This window comes from Cuculus canorus, chromosome 1, assembly GCF_017976375.1.
Source record: "Cuculus canorus isolate bCucCan1 chromosome 1, bCucCan1.pri, whole genome shotgun sequence".
Lineage (NCBI taxonomy): Eukaryota > Metazoa > Chordata > Aves > Cuculiformes > Cuculidae > Cuculus > Cuculus canorus.
Window position 1 is genome coordinate 147,902,617 of NC_071401.1, and position 16,650 is coordinate 147,919,266.

The 16,650-nt window shown below is 43.4% G+C and overlaps 1 protein-coding gene across 2 annotated transcripts in view; it reads left to right on the top strand.

The window, feature by feature from the left end:
* Positions 1–16,650, top strand: part of PAH (phenylalanine hydroxylase) — a 41,318-nt gene that overhangs the window by 13,698 nt on the left and 10,970 nt on the right. For both annotated transcript variants that reach the window (XM_054056277.1, XM_009560508.2), the window contains exons 4-8: positions 1,374–1,557; positions 10,205–10,293; positions 12,465–12,532; positions 15,312–15,508; positions 15,872–16,007. In XM_054056277.1, coding sequence (XP_053912252.1) covers positions 1,374–1,557; positions 10,205–10,293; positions 12,465–12,532; positions 15,312–15,508; positions 15,872–16,007 — 674 coding nt within the window. The remainder of the gene's footprint in view (positions 1–1,373; positions 1,558–10,204; positions 10,294–12,464; positions 12,533–15,311; positions 15,509–15,871; positions 16,008–16,650) is intronic.

Genomic DNA, 16,650 nt, shown 5'->3' on the forward strand with positions numbered 1-16,650 from the left:
GGTTCTCCAGGGCTGCTGAACACTGCATGTCAGCTCCTCTGACTCTTCTGCTGTTGATCTTCAGCCCCAAATTTCCTCCAGGGGGTTGTCTATTCCTCCCAGGGGACAGAAACTCAGAGCTGGCCTTGGTGTGTTATGGTTGCGGCTCCAGAGCCTGACAGAAAGGTCAGGTGGTAAAGTCTGCATCAACTGAAACCCATTTAAAAGGTTTTTCTCAAAACCAAGAAAGTAATATTTTCATATTCAAATTACAGTGCTCAGGAAAATATTTGGGTTCAATTAAACTGAGGTCTACATTCCTGAATTTTCCGGGACTTGTGATTTTTTAATAAGCAGAAAAAAAAGGATTTTTAGCTACTTGTTGCTTTACACATTGACATGGTGGCATGTCTGTGGTCAGGTGCCCACTGGCCAGAGTCACCAAGACAATAGTTGCCAGTGCTCCCTTTATTCACAGCTAGGAGGCACCGATGCTGGTCAGCAAAGATATTTGGTGAGATTTGAATTTCCATGCTAAAGGAAAAACTTTTTGCTGTGAGAGTGATCAGACTCTGAAGCAGTTACCCAGAGAGGTTTTGAAGTCCCTATCTGTGGAGGTACTCAAAACTTGACTGGGCACTGTCCTGAGCAATCTGCTCTATCAGATCCTGCCTGAGCAGACTGTTGGACTAGATGACCTCCAGAGGCCCCATTGAACCTCAGCAACTCTGCTATTCTGTGATTTTGTAATTTAAAACACCCATGTTTTTATTCGCACAAAACTGTGCTGCCTTTTTGGTGCAGATCCACGTTTGCCACTGGATCTCTGCCCACCACCTACTCACAGCCCTGGAAACTGTGCAGGTGGTTTTATAGGTGACTGCAGCGCCTTGGCAGAAGCTTATGTTACAGCGTACCCAGCTGCTTGCTTTTCCAACCTCCGTTCAAGATGCTTATAAATACAGCGTTGGCTTTCTCATGAGACGGTTCTCTGCAGGTGGAACGCCTACTCTCCTTGTTGATCCTAGGGGAGTATTCTTGCTAAACAAGCAAGCTCCCATTATATACTTGTGGTACTGGAGTCACTGTTTATGACAAAGAGCCCATTTACAACTTGTATGCTGCTTCCACATTTTTCAAAGTTTTATGTAGTGCACAGCCTTTACACTGTTGCTCTGCACAAGTGTGAAACCCACATCCTTCTCAGTCTTCCTTTTTGTCTCTCTCCCTGTTGTGAAAGTCCTCAGCCCAATAGCCACCAGGGGCAAGTCTCTGTTTTTGAGTTATTTGGATTGTATAGTAGGGGTTGCTGACTGACACATGAATTTTAGCTAGTATTTATGTCATATTTCTTCCCCCAAACCCTGTGGGACTCAAATTTCTCTTTCTCATAGGAAAAAGGTATAAACCTGACCCACATTGAGTCCCGACCCTCACGTCTCAACAAAGATGAGTATGAATTCTTCATTAACTTGGAAGGGAAGAATGTTCCAGTGTTAGACAAGACCATCAAGTCCTTAAGAAATGATATCGGAGCAACAGTTCATGAGCTTTCACGAACAAAGAAGAAGGACACTGGTAAGGATACACTGACAAGGATAACATTGACAAGGAATAGTTATGTCACATACTTAAATGACTTCTTTTTACCTTAGCAAAGGAGCTCCTCTTGGATCTGTATGGCTGTATCTCCCTCCCTCTGCCTATTTTGCCTGTGTTGTAAGCTTTTTCATTTGGAGATTTTCTCTCTGCCATGCTCCATCTTTTGCCATGTTTCTGACTAGGTTTCCTGATAACTGGTGTTATGTTGTCATCTGTCTGGTTGGTTGGCAGCACTCACAGTCTCTTAAAGACAGCCTTGTTTCAGTGTCTTGTTACACTATCTGCAGAAATTAACAGGAATCAAATGATGATAGGAGTTACAGACTAAGGGCTCAATGTGTAGATCCCTGAGCAATGGTGCCAGAAGTTTTAGGTCCATCTATTTTCTACTCATTGTCCCTGCCTTATTTTAAAAGAGGCAGCATTTATATGCACAGCTTTTGGCAAGTCATGCAGAGTGACAACTTTTATTCTCGATACACACATGTAGTATGGGCGAATAACAGGGCTGCAGGTGGGACCCATACCACCATGTTTAATGTAGATAGGTTAGCTTTTCAAGCCCAAGGACATGTGTCCTGAATCTCTGACTCCCATGTCAAAGCCTTTGGACAACTGTGCACTGAAAACCACTTGTACACTTTTAGCCTTTTCCTGTGTTTTCTGCCCATATGAGAACTTAGCAAAAACAAAACTATAAGGATCTCTTGGGATACATTATACCTGTCTAGTTACTGTCTGCCCTGATTCAGAAATTCCACATAAACTCTATCACAATTTAAAATGGCAAACAGCTCCAGCAAAATCTGCAGCTACATGAAAGGACTTTGCATATACATGGTAGATCAATTCCCCTGAGAAACCCAGTCCTTGATCCGTCTCCTTTTTCCTACCACCCTGATCCCAAAATAAATCTGTATCTCTGCAGTACCCAGCAGAGTCAAGACTCTATAGTACTGTTTTGTGGAACAATGTCACCTATTGAAGACTGCCTTTCACCTTCCTAAGGAATGATGGCACCTAGGAATCCCCAGGGAGGTCACCAAGAGGTTGTCCTGGAGACATTTACAAGCCTATGCATTGTGAGTCCCAGCTGGGGGACTGCCCTATCTTGAACATTTTTCCTGAAGACAAGAGAAAAGAAGCTGTATTTTAACTTTAAGTGATTCACTTTGACTGGTGAACCTAGTCAAATTTTGCTATCTTTTACAATGACCCAATTCAGAATTAATCCACATGGAGCCAACTCTGATAGATATCTTACGATTGTGATATGGCATCTTAAAAAGAGATGTAAATTTTTAAATCAGAAGATGAGGAGGAAATTCCTGCAAGGGGTTATATAGTCTGTCCCCTGGCAAAAGGCAGGACCAGCTAAACAAACATCTGCCCCAAGCAGTGGAGATCTGAGCTCCATGGCTCCACACTGTGGTGCTACCCTGCTCTCACCAGTCTCACCTGCTGCACTGAGCTGATGACTTTCCTCCCTGCCTACCTTGAACAATGGCAACAGAAGATACCCTTCCTCTTTGGACCAGCCTTTTCAGTCTCTGATGACAGTATCCTGCCTTCCCTTTCCAGAATGCCTGTTTTTTGGGCTCATGGCTGGTCTTCTTGCTCTTGTCTGGGGTGTCTCCTGTAGATTAGATAAAACCTAGATGTAACTACAGGCTATAGGGACTCTTGCTCTAGTGAGCAATTCATTAACTCTATTCAAACAGTTGTGGCTCATCTGCTGCTTATTTGATGGATCCTCCCCACAAAGTCCTTCCAGATTCTCCTTATTCAGGTAGGATTTAATGGTAAAGGGCGGCATAACAAAACAAAAAGTGAGTGGAGTTCTTTTGCGGTGCCTTCTCCCTTGCCATATATCTCTGGAGCTTCACAAAACACTCTGGCACAAACCTTGAGGTGTAGCCAAGGTGACAAAAGCCTAGTCCTGTGCAAGGCCTGGTAGGAGTGCTGGCATCATCATGGTGGGGGGATTGCCCTCCTGTGCTTCCTGCAGATGGCATGCCCCTTCAAACATGTGGGGTTACTTTCTGATTTTGGTCTCATGGATGCTGTCTGCTGCCTGCTACAGCCCCATCCTTGTGGGACTCTTGCTCCTTTGGGCTGAAATGAGAGGAGTGACTGTCCCCCCCTGCCTGGCTCTCCCTCACACAGATACATGAGGGTCCAACACCATCTAACTGCCTTCTCGCTCTTTGGGCTTGTGGATGCCCCTCACTATTCACCATTGAAACTATGGAGACTCTGCCACCCACAGGAATAACCCTCCATGCCTGTAATAAAACCCAGGGAGGTCAGTTGTAATTCTGCCTTTGGAAGGAAATAAGAAAAGATTTTTTTTGAGTTGTCTATGCTTCTAATTCTCAGACAATTGCTGGAGTTGAGGCTGCTCAGTACAGTGGTGGCTGCCCAGAATCCAGTCTGAGACATACTTAAATGCCTCTTCAGATAACAGATGTGATTTTAATAGGATTCCAGACTTTAGGTCTGGATCTTCCTCTTCCTTCCTAGGAATAACATGAAAGGACATTAATACCTTCTTGAATCAGTGCTGGTAATCCTTTTACCATTTCCTTTGTGTCCTACCCATGACATTACATTTGAAGATGAAAAAGAAGAAAGCAGTTACTCTTTGGAGTCAGTTATCTCCATTCATGAGATGAAAGGACAAAAGGTTGATTAGGTGATTTATGATCACGTCAAATCAAAGAGGGTCTCTTTTGGGGGCTTTTTTTATTTCCTGAAGAAAGCTACAGGTCCTAGCAGAGCTCTCCATTACTTTTGTTCCTCTAATTATTATCAAGAATTTAATAATAAACTTTATTAAATAATAAAGTTGTGTATAAGGACAGACCAGAGTTTGAGAGAGGGAGATACACAATAAATAACAGTCAAGAAAGGCTTGTGAGTGAAAATCTGACCTTGCAGAAGTCAAACTCCTGTGGTCAGCTGTAGGATTAGGATTTCACTGCATGCTACTGCAATGATCAAAGGTTTTTTGAGATAGATTACCCTGTCAGTCCTGCAGAAAGGGACTTGATCTCCTTCTGCCTCAGAGGATAACTTGTGTTTGTTTGTTAGTTTCAGCAATTCAGAAATAATATAAAGTGGGAGAAATTTATTGCCAAGGAAAGAGAGGAAGATTGATATTTCTTTTTGCTCTTTCTCTTTTTCTTTTCTTTTTTTTTTTTTTTTCAGTTTCAGCTACTCTCATGAATAGTGAGGCTCCAGTCAAACTGAAATCCCAAAAGAGCCATATTTTGAAAGGTTGAACAAGCCCTGTTTAGGGGATGAACCGTGTGTGGCAAATTCTGGGCTGAGGCAGCTACAAGGGCAGAGTGAGATGGGAGCAGTCTGAGCTGTAGGAAGTGTGGTAAGATTCTGTCCCTTATCAGTGATGGCATTAAATAACAGGCCTCATGGTGCCTTTTATGTCAGCCTGCCTTTCAAATGGATCGTCCTGGAAAATCTGGTCATAATCCATAGATGCGCTTGTCTGAAATTTTACTCCTAAAACACAGGATAAGAGCAATATGATTCCAGGGAGCAAAATCTCAGAAATAGAGTTTATGGGGACATTGTCACACTCTTCTCAGTGGACAAGTAGATCCTGGGAAGGTTTTATTCTGGACGTAGTCCAGGCTTCCGCAGGATTGATTTTTTTCTTTTGCTGCTGCCTAAAGATGCTCTCAACCATCACTTGCTAAGGATTTGTTTGGCTCATGCTCATGATTTGAGAAATCCCCCTCCTATTTCGCTCAGTTTCCTGTTGGAAGCATACAGTGCCATTCTTGGGGCACTGCTTTGTGGACTGTCAGAGGAAATTTCTGTATTCTGCCTCTTCTATATATGTAAGTGTTAAACACTTGTGCTTTATTGGGCAAGGGATAAATCAATGGTTTTTTTTAATTTTTATTTTTTGTCTGGCCACTTCAACTGCTTTTAGGGTCTTTTCTCAGCTAATAGCAAAAATCCATAATTTTGTTTTCCCTTTGACATACGCAAATGCTTACAAATATCAGATTTGGATCAAGAGTGCAATTTTAGCTGAGAGCAGGCCAGCAAAAAGCTCTAAATCCAAAGGTAGGTTTAGAGCTTCGGATGAGGTGTGCTAGCAGGAAGTGGGCCAAAAGTTCATTGTAGAGATGGAAAGATTTGTTGTGAAACCACAGTGCATCTCTTCATGACTCTTTTTGGAAACAAGCTGGGTATCTGCAGTTTACTGGAGCCTATGAATAAAAAGAACTAAATATTATTCTGTTGCAGCATGAGGGAAATGCAGACAATTTATTGCATTTCCGAGACAGGCTGGGAGCTGAAGTTCTGTAAGGTCCTTGTTCGCTAAACCCTGAGGCTGACTAAAGCATTTGGGACTGTTTAAAAAAGGGCTAAACCTGGGCCTCGAACTGCTATAAATTGCATAGACCTGTCTTTGACCCTCCTCACAATGATCCAAATGGAGGAGTTCTGCAGAAGTCTTCGCTGCCCTGCTTTGCTGGCTCTCATATAAACGGCTTATTAGCATTCTGCTAAGCATTTGACCCCATGGTAATTTGGTCACCACTTGGGTGTCCAGCATGATCCCATAAATGCTGCTATTTCACTTACAGACAAATCAATATTTATTACTGATCAGCCCACGTTTGCTCCTCAGACCTTCACAGAGGCCCAGTGTTGCAACAGCTTGCCCTGGCAATTCATTAATGGCTGTGCAGACAGCAAGTCTGGTGAATGGGCTGGAGTAGGATGTTGCAAACAAAATATGGGATAGATTCAGCCAGGGGCTAATTTGATTTGATCTTTTCAGTAGTTGCGGGATGGCTAGGGACCAGCCTCCTGTCACACCACAGATAAGCAGAAGACACAACAGCCTTTTTGCACCCTGGTCCCTGATGCAAGGCTGTATGGACTTGATGTAGTGCCTAGACTGGGCCTGTGCTCAGGATCTTCAATTCCTATTTCCATGAGAGCTGAGAAGGCTCAGGACTTTCCAGAATCCAATTTAACATCAACTATGCTGGTGCAATTAACGTTAAACATCTTCAGGGTTTTCCTTTCACACATTACCCCTTTCATCCAGCTCTTTGAGGTCAGAGATGTTGTCTCGTAGCTACCACTGGTGTCTGAGGGGACCTAAGAGGAGGGCAGAGATCTGCTGAAAATAGGTCAGGTACCAATAGGGGCTGCATGCCTAGAAGATAAGGTGCTGCTCCTGCACAGGGGAAAAACGAACATCTCCAAGCCCAGGACTGACAGGCTGGGATTCAATCTGTCCCAGAGTTTATAATGAGCTCTGTACCAAGTACTTTGGAAATCTTGAAACCAAAACGTATTTAATGACAGTAAGCCACTATTATATATCCATTTTATCCATTCTTGAAGTTGCTATGATTTGAACTCAACCCACCTAGACCTTTGTGATTCAGGGCAGCAAAACATTAGACATCACTGATGAAATTCACTGTGGACTTCAGCCCTCATGAATTCGTCTGTGCAGTCCAGACCCTTCAGGTCATGGTACGTCCCTGAGGACAGTGGCTATTCACTGTAACACTGACAAATCCTTTGCTGCGGGGCTGCCAGGCGCCTTTTTTTTCCCCAGTGCCTAATGAAAAAACATTTACAAGTGCACTTCAGCTCAGGCTGATAGTGAGGAGTCTGAAACACAAAACAGTGAAGCATTTCCCCACCATCACACGAATCTCAGTGGCAGAGGTAGGAGATAAACCCAGTGCCCAGCTGCCTGTTTGGAAAATAGAGGCAGGGTGGATGGGTGTGCTCACCCTTCACAGGGTGTCAGTGGGGACTCCTCTCCAGGACTCAAACGCACCTTTTTCTACTCATCTCTCCCACTACTTTAACTTAAGGAGTTGGAGGTGCAGGAAGGTTGGAGGTGTAAGAAGGTTGGAGATGTAGGAAGGTCGCTAACAGTAGGGTGAGAGAATATTTTGGAGAAACTAGAGAGCTAGTGGTACACACAGCAAACAGTCATTTTGGGAAGATCTTGCGGGGTCTGATGCCGCCATCTAGTGACTTATTCGGGTCTGTTTTTTAGGGCAAACCAGAAGCGTGTGCAGCTCTGGAAGATCCCGAGCAAAACCCACTTCTGCTGGGCTGGAGGAGGAGAGGCATAGCCAGTAGCACTACTGGGCTGGGTCTCTGCAGCCCAGGGAGCCCGGACAGCCCAGGGCATCTCCTGTCTGACATCCACCTGCTCTCTCTGATCTGCCTCAAACAAATCTGAGGGCTCTCAGTGGCAGTGTTGGGTGGAGTCAGGTCGGTCGTGGAACAGTAGGTCAGGAGTAGTGAGCACTCTGCTTGTGGCTGAGCTGCAGCTGCCCAAAGCATGCTCTGTTGTTGTTCTGGCCCCTGTGTGCAGGTGCCTCACAGAAAAACAGCACCACAAAGTGCCTTCTGTGTTGTTAGGCTCAGCAGAAAGCAAAGCTGAATAGTCTTGGAGACAGAGTGATCCTCTTATCCTGTAGGTGGTCCAATAGGTTTGGGATGAGCCCCACCAGCAAGGCTCTGCACGGAGCTCACACGGCAGCTGCTGGCTAGGGATCAGGTTCGCTTGGAACAAAACCCCAAAATCAAGTGGGGAGGTATGAGTGAGCAGCAGTGTTCCCAGTTAAGCAGAGTCACACGGCAGAAGATGTTTTCCAAGCACTGACTGAACAAGCGATGCCCATTCCTGCAAGAAAGTCACTAAATGCAAACATTTCATTAACTGCTGAGGGAGTGTGGGCTTGGACCAGCAGACCTTCGGATGGTATTAGCCTTTAAGTCCACTTGCTGACTTGTATCCAGTGTTGGGAGCATATGGGGCATGATTGCACGGCCTGAGCACGGAGTGCATCATCTTAGATGAAGGTCTTGTGCCCTTTCCTTAGGAGAAGGTATGGTGGAGCTGGAAGACTTGCAGAGAAGTGAGGAGAGTGCTCGAAGATAGCCCACAGTTTCTGAGACTGAAATGTACAGGCAAAGTCTCAGCCAGGAAGATATATGGTTGGTGTAGGATCTGACAGGGAGCTACAAAATCCTAGGTGGCCTGGAGAAGGTGGATAGCAACAAATGGTGTTTGTATGCAGGAACTAACTGAATAATTAAATAATCTAGATGAAAACAAAAAGGAATAATTTTTCATATCACATGTAAGGAAACTATAGAGCCCAGGGCTGCAGAGTTTCCAGGGCTGGAGATGGATGTGTACAAAAGATCGATCAGTTGCATTTGTGAGAAGCTTATCACAGGCTATTAAATTCAGGCATGGCTGTAGCCTCTGTCTTGGGAAGAAAGGAAGGGAAGGGAAGGGAAGGGAAGGGAAGGGAAGGGAAGGGAAGGGAAGGGAAGGGAAGGGAAGGGAAGGGAAAAGAGGCAGGCAGGTATGGTCAAAGGGCCAAAAATGTAAAAATGGGATAGCAAAATTGGCAGGTCACAGGATGTGCCCAGTTGCAGGTGGTACCTCGTTGTGGTAGATACTGATGCACTTCTCAAAGTGATGACAAGGCAAGGGAGGAGAACAGGCCCACAGTTCCTGCATCAGCTCCATTCAACTTCCCTGTCTCAGCATTGCAGAGGGCTGGCGTGGCCAGGTCCAAAGGTAGCTGACAAAGGGATTTCTTGGCTTAGTATGCAACTGGATCCTTCTGGAGGAGATGGAAGAGGGGAGTGCAGCCTGGTACAGTCACTGCACATGTGTGTCAGGCCTCTTACAGTTAAGGGAACATATGTTGGGGGACTGTCTGGATCACTGGGTGAATACACGCAGATCTGACTTGGCATGACTAACCCATGTACTTCATGAGCTGCAAAGAGCCTCTCCTAGCAGTGCAACTGTCATGAATACACTTCTGTTCTACTTTTCCCTATCTGAACACATCGCAATTGGTAAGCCTTGTGACTCTTCCTTGCTGCCTATCTTAAGTCTTTCTGTAAAGGGAGTGCCACATAGACATTACATTCCAAGTAGTCAGTGCGATCCCATTTTGTATCCTGGCTGCATCTCGGGCAGTGTGTATAGTATGTGAGTTACCAGGCAACCGAGAACCAGGTCCAGAATGTTAAATGAATTGATGCATTATTGTAAGATGACTGCAGTAATGCAATGTCAGTCTGAGGTACTAGGGTGCCATTTATAATTTTATTTCAGAATCCTAGCTTAAATGAGGCCACCAAGTAGGTCTTAAATGAGATTTTCAGAGGGTCAAATAGTCCTGTATCCTTCCTGTGGGATTTCTTGCTCTTCCTTTGAAATGGCTGATTCTAGCTGCTGTGAGAGGAAGGGTACTCTGGAAAAATTCCTACATTTTGATAAGCCCAGAAACCAGAGTAATAAAAGAAAATCATAAACATTACAAGCCAGCTCTGCACCAAGAGCTACATATTTCTGATGCTCTGTATTCTTCCAGCAGGTCTGGCCAGCCACAAATTCAAGAAAACTTGCAGGTTTTACTCTTGCCTCTTACTATAGGGAAAGGGCATTGCTGCCCAAAGAACGTAGGCCCTTGCATATGTTTCATTGTATGTATAATGAGAAGATGAGAAGAATATGAGAAGGCCCCAAACTGTGTAACAAAGCAGCATATCAGTCTGTTTCTTCTCTGTTTTGCAGTGCCATGGTTCCCAAGAAGTATCCAGGAACTGGACAGGTTTGCCAATCAGATCCTAAGCTATGGAGCAGAATTGGATGCTGATCATCCTGTAAGAAACAGAGCTTTATATTTTTTAACATGTTTCTAGTTACTGGGACAGATATTTCTCTCATTTACATTTTCTCTGCTTTAAGACAGTTGTAGTAGATGAAGTCTCACATGTTTTAGGACGAAGAGTATCACATTTCTAGGGTTAAATTTAGACCAATGACTGATTATGAAGTAAATTGGCCAAAGCTAAAGTTAATTTGAGTAAATACCAGGAGACCTTAAAAGTCATAGCTGTCCTCAGAGCATAGGACCACCAAAAGGACACCTCTAGTTTTCCCAGGTGACTCTGATGTGGTGACTTCAGACTCAGTTTGTGAACCACTAGCAACAAAAACTTCAGAAACGGTGTATCATAGCACTGAGATAGGAAGACTGTTTTTTCATTCTTGATTACATGCACACAATCGAGCTTAGTGCCTTGTTATGTGGTTGTTAAAAATGGTGAGACACAATAAAAGAAAAAGCCCTCATGTGAACTATTTTTTTTGATAAATGGTAGGGTCAGAAAGTTTTGTTCACTGGCTTAGGTGATAAAAAAATAATCAGTGTTTTTTTCAGTTCTTCGAGATACAAGAATACTTTCTGCCTCTATTCCCTCTGCAAGCAAACAACAACTTATTTTCATTTGTCAAAATACACTGTGGTCCATGCAGTGCCACAGAAATTGCTGCTATTAGTTTAATTGAGATAGGGTGATTATAAATAAATTACATGCAGCATAACAAAAATTGCTGCTATCAATTTAATTGAGATGGGGTGATTAGTCATTTACTACCTATTGCTTAATTCAAGATGTGTTATGTATCATGGACAATGATTCATGTTGTTCAATGTGGTTATATGGAAGGCAGAATGAAAGGAGATGCACAGAGTCAGTGGCCCCCTAGTGTGTCATGCAGGAATAGACAGACCAAGATTATTTCTGAAAAAGAAACTAGGGGAAAAAAAAAAAGTATTAAAAGACATGAAACATCTCTGCTCCACTTCCTAGAATCAGTTAGTGAACAGTTCGTGTCTTAAAAAGGAAACCTAGCTGCTGGGGCAGACAACTGTAACAGTATATAGAGTGCAGGAAAAGAGAAATTAAATGAGCCTGTATTTTTCATAGTTAAGTGATATGGGATTTAATTACAAATATCTCTATGCCAGGTTAATCTTGGATGGCACAATTTCAGCCATTGGCTGTCTCTTTTTGACTCACATGCTCAGATCTCTGCTGCACTTCAGCTGCCTCCAGTGCCTGGTTGTGTTTCGTGGCCCTTCAGTGCAGCTGTGTCATACACTACTAAGAGGTGTACTCATGAAGTGCCATAGTGCCTAATGAGTTGTTGCTATTTGCCCTGCAGAAGCATGTCCTAGCTTGGAAAGACATTTCTCCACTTTAGGTGGTGAAGACACTCCTAGCCCTGAGGAACTTATAGTCTGAATAGCAGGCACACTGGGACAAGAGAATGGTTATCCCAGACGAAGATTTAGAGATTGTATTCCTTATCCATGGTTTTATTGGTAATTATCTGCAAAGGTCAAGCTTGCAACCACAAAGTCTAACAGACATTCTCTATAGTAATTAAATCCCTTCAGATGGTTGAATTTGTAGTTCAGATAGAGGTTTTTGGCCTGCTATGTGCCTACTGTTCTCCTAGCAGTTTGAAAATGGATATTTTTAAGAAGGATTTGTGCTGAAAATCTGCCTAAAAAGTCTGACTGAGTTGATGAGTGTGTTTCTAGTGTGGTTAACTCTGATCCTCTAGATCAGCCCAACTGTGCCAGGAGCTGCAAGACGCTTCATGAGAAACCAAAAGGTCATGTTTATCTGAGTGCAGTTAATTCAGTGTATTGCTCTTGCAGGAGCACTTTTTTGGTGCTGTAAAGGAACCCATTTACTTCTTTTTTTTTAGCAAGTGGAAATGAGAAAACGAAAGAACTTGGGGTATGAGAGGTACTGGAAACTTGTGGTTGAATGTTTGCCCTGGTGGCCCCACAGATGGGGAAGAAGCAGTGCCATATGCAAGCAGGGTGCAGTGGAGCTGGGCAGGATGGAGGAGGTTTCCCCAAACACACTCTTGCACTTCTTGGACTGCACCGGCCATGCCCGAGGATGCTCAGTGACAGAAAGGCTGTTCACCACCTGCACTTATACAGGGACTGACTATTAATGCTTCTCTTTAGGGGTTCAAAGATCCTGTGTATCGTGCTCGGAGGAAGGAGTTTGCAGATATTGCCTACAACTACAGACAGTGAGTTCTCAGTGCATGAGCTGAAAGCAAACTCACATGTCCCGGTCTCTCCCTGGGCTCTCATCGTGCTGGCAATCTCTGTTTTTCCGCAAGTGTCCTCCTGCTGTTGGCTTTTCTCTGTCATGTGTCTAAATCTTCCTGTTCATGCATTGATCCCCAAATCACAATAAAACAAAAGTAAATTGTTCCAGGCACACATTCAGAAGAGAATTTAGTCTCCCTTCTTTCCCCATTACACCCCTCTTCCCTGGCTTTGTTGTCTAATTGAGCAACAGACTTCGTTGCTACTACAAAGACCTGAGCATTGCATAAAGCCACTTCTCATATTCTCGCCATTAAACCTGGGCTGGGGGAGAAGTGCCTATAATTTACATTAAAGCAGGAGCTGCATGCACTATTAAAATAATGAATAACTTATGGTTCTGATGCTAATCCAGTGTCTGATATTCTACTTTTATCATGTCTGACCCAGCTTCAATCAGCAATTTGGGCTCTCATTTCCTTAGAAAAATAAATGGAGATGATAAATTCAGTTAGAACAGGCTTGATTGATTGCTTTCAGTGATCAGATCTGGAGGAGAGAAAATTCTGTTCCCAGAGCCACTCACACATTTGCATGAGTACTACTGGGCCTGATTCTTGCTAAGACTGGCAAAAATTGTGATTGCAAAGGATAAAATAACATGTTGTACATTCAGGGCTCCACTTTGCACAAGACTGCAATGAAAAGGTAGTCCTTGAGTGAAGGGGCTAATAATCTAATCACGTAATGAGAAACAAAATTTGACTGATTCATGGAAAGCTAAAAAAGTCAGTTGCCCAGTTTATAGCTGGAAAATTAGGTAAGACTTAGTGGCCAGATGTGGATGGATCTAATGCCCATTTATAGGTAGCCCACAAAAAATTTACTTTTCCTGCATAATGGGTAGCAAATTCTGTTCCCTAATTTGCAAGTTTTCATCAAATCTTATGTAGAAATAAAACAAAAAACATGGTAACCACCCCCAAAGATTCAAACTGAAACCACTTTAGGAAGATGAAACCATTATATTCCAAGATGTAACTAATTCATATCTAGCCTTTAATCCAGATCCTCAGACGCATTGGAAATACAGGTATAAAGACCTAGATCTATGTCCCAAAAGTACCTTTATGTGAAGTTCTTTGACTTCCCAATATGGTCTTTCTGTAACAGAGTGATAAGCTCAGTATAAGTATGAAAGACCACTTGTGGGCTTCTGAGGCCTGGGGAAAGAAGGCATGATGCTTTTGTGACTTTCAGCATTGATTCAGGAAGGCCTAGGTGGACCTGCAACGTCCTTGCCTTGGGTGCTACGTCTGGCAGACGTCTTTCAGGGTCTACAGTGAGGAGAAGAGGTCAAAGAGGTGTCTCCAGCTAGGGGGACAGAGATGCAGAGAACTAGGCTGGAGGGAAGGCACAACTAAAGTTATCAGGCTTCATGGAAAGTACGTAAGAAGAAAAATGTGCTTAGTTTGTAGAGTCAGCTATAAAGGTGAGGTGATCTGTGGTTGTTTGTCTCATACTCTTCTTACTGCCATCAATTTCATGCTCTTCTGTATCCCTTATTTTGCACCTACTTTGTCCTCTTTCCTCCTATTGTTTTTCTCTCTCCTCTGCCTTTGCTCTTTTGCCTCTCTCCTCATGCATATACCAGTTATTTTTGTTAAATGTTTAATTTCCCTGAGTCCTCTTTTTTTTTTTTCTTTGCATTTGGCTTGCCTCTTCCTCTGCCTTCCTTTGTTTCTGGCCCTGTTGATCCTTGTGTTTTGTTTAATTGAAATGGTAAGATTTTTAAGCCATAGCTTCCCTCTGTAGCCCTAGAATCTGGCTGAGGATTACTTAGGAATGCTATAGGAACAACAATCCCCCAGCAATCCTCATAATTCAACATGATTTTTAAAGCTCCACAGATCAAGGAGGTCTAACAGAGAGAGAAAGAAAATGATGGTGCTCCAGTGGAGCTGCCCTAAGGCTCAAGTTAAAAATGAGGGAGTAGGTGATGGTGGCGTGTCATCAGGAGTTTAACAATAGGTCTCTGGGGCTTGGAAAGCTCCAGCATTATTCCAGCAGTGATGTTAACCCTATTAAGTTACTTAAAGCCCTTTGATTTTGCAAAGCTGCTGGATTCACCTATGGCCCTATCCATTATTGCTAAGGAACTGACTATTCACAGGAGGCCAAAATACATTGGTTATGATTGTCTAATTCCTTCTAGTCTCAAGATAAGTTAAGCACATGGAGGCCTGAGGGTGGGATTTGATTCAAAATCACTCATTTGAATTATTAAAAGTCAAATTGACTTAAGTCTGCATCCGTTACAGAATAAAGCAGAAATGGAATTTCTCTGCCCTTCCAAGAAACAGTTTTCTGGAACTGATGATTTCCCTGTTGTAATCAAAACAATTAATGTAATGTGTATTAGAGCAAGAAATACAACAGCTGTTCCATATCTAGAAGTGTGAATAAATTGAAAACAACATCCAGCAAATATTTTTAGATTAACATCTTGATAAGACAAATAGTCACTGTTTTTTTTTTACTGCAATAACGCAAGTAGTTTTCCAAAAGCCAGTATCTCAGCTGAGGTCAGTGGGGTCCTTCTGAGTCCGTGCCTTGGGGCAACTGAGGTTCTTTTTGCACTTGTGAATCAGACCAAAGACTTCTGCCCTCCTGCACCAGCCCACGTAAATCTCCTGAGTATGATGTGTAGAACATTTTCTCCGTCACTCCTATAGAGGATATCTATTTTCTTTCCAGTGGCCAACCTATTCCTCGAGTTACCTACACAGAAGAAGAAAAGAAAACATGGGGCACTGTTTTCAGGGAGCTGAAGAGTCTCTATCCAACTCACGCTTGTTATGAACACAATCACGTGTTCCCATTGCTGGAGAAGTACTGTGGCTACCGGGAGGACAACATTCCCCAGCTCGAAGATATTTCAAAATTCTTGCAGAGTGAGTTTAAAGCATATAGAAAAACAGACTCGAATCGAAGGCCTCAGCTGTCAGTGGGGGTGGCAATTCCAGAGATGGAAAAGCAGTTTTATCACAGGCTCCCTGTGGTGCTTGGACACATTACCTAGCCTGTGTCGCAGGTCTGTCTCTAAAACTTCCAGGGGTACAGTGTTACAGACGCTCAGATACTATGATAGTGGTATGCATAGGTAGAAAATTCCCTGCTTTTTCACAACTAAACTCCGTTTAACACTAGAAGAGCAAACCCCACAATTAACAAATTTCTTCCACTGTGAGGAGGCCAGATAAGGATAAATCAAGCCCACTAGCTGTTTCTAAGTTGCCTTTTTTTTGTCCCTTCAGCCTGCACTGGATTTCGCCTACGTCCTGTTGCAGGGTTGCTCTCCTCTCGGGATTTCTTGGCTGGGCTGGCATTCCGAGTATTTCACTCTACACAGTATATTCGCCATGCATCAAAACCCATGTACACACCAGAGCCGTAAGTACTTTGGCACAGAAAGTGCGTAGAATTGCAGCAGACTAATAGTAGGGTCAGGCCAACTGATAAAAACCATGTGGGACTCTGGAGCACTCCTGGGGAGAGAGCTAATGGAGAGCAGCCAAGTGACTGCTCTCTTCCGTAAACATTTTCAGAAGATTTCTAGTCTTTTTAACAAGCTGCATGCTATTCTACAAGTTCTTATGGGACTGATCAGACAGTTTTGCTACTGAGGCATGTTTGCGTGGTGGCTGGGAGGCAAGAGAGCAGTGTAAAAAGGGATTTAGCTTAGCTATTAGCACCCAAACAGTGGTGTGAAATCTAGTGCGGGAATGACTCAACATGTTGCAAGCAAGTTTCTGGCAGCAAGATAGAGGAAGCCCAGATCATTGTTCCCTTCTCTTTTTCAGTTTTATATTGTAATGATTCTCTTTGTCCCTGTCCATTGTCCTTTTCCACTTGCCATTTTCAACACAGTTTTATTCCTCTGTTTCATGTTGTTGCAGTCCCACCTGCCTTCCCTTGCTGTTTCTTTGCTTCCTGCTCCTTCCCACAACGTCTTTTTCCCCCTCCATTTTTCTATCCCTCATTCTTCTGATTTTCCTCTCTGTTTCTTGTAATCCCATTGTCATCATGCAAAAAG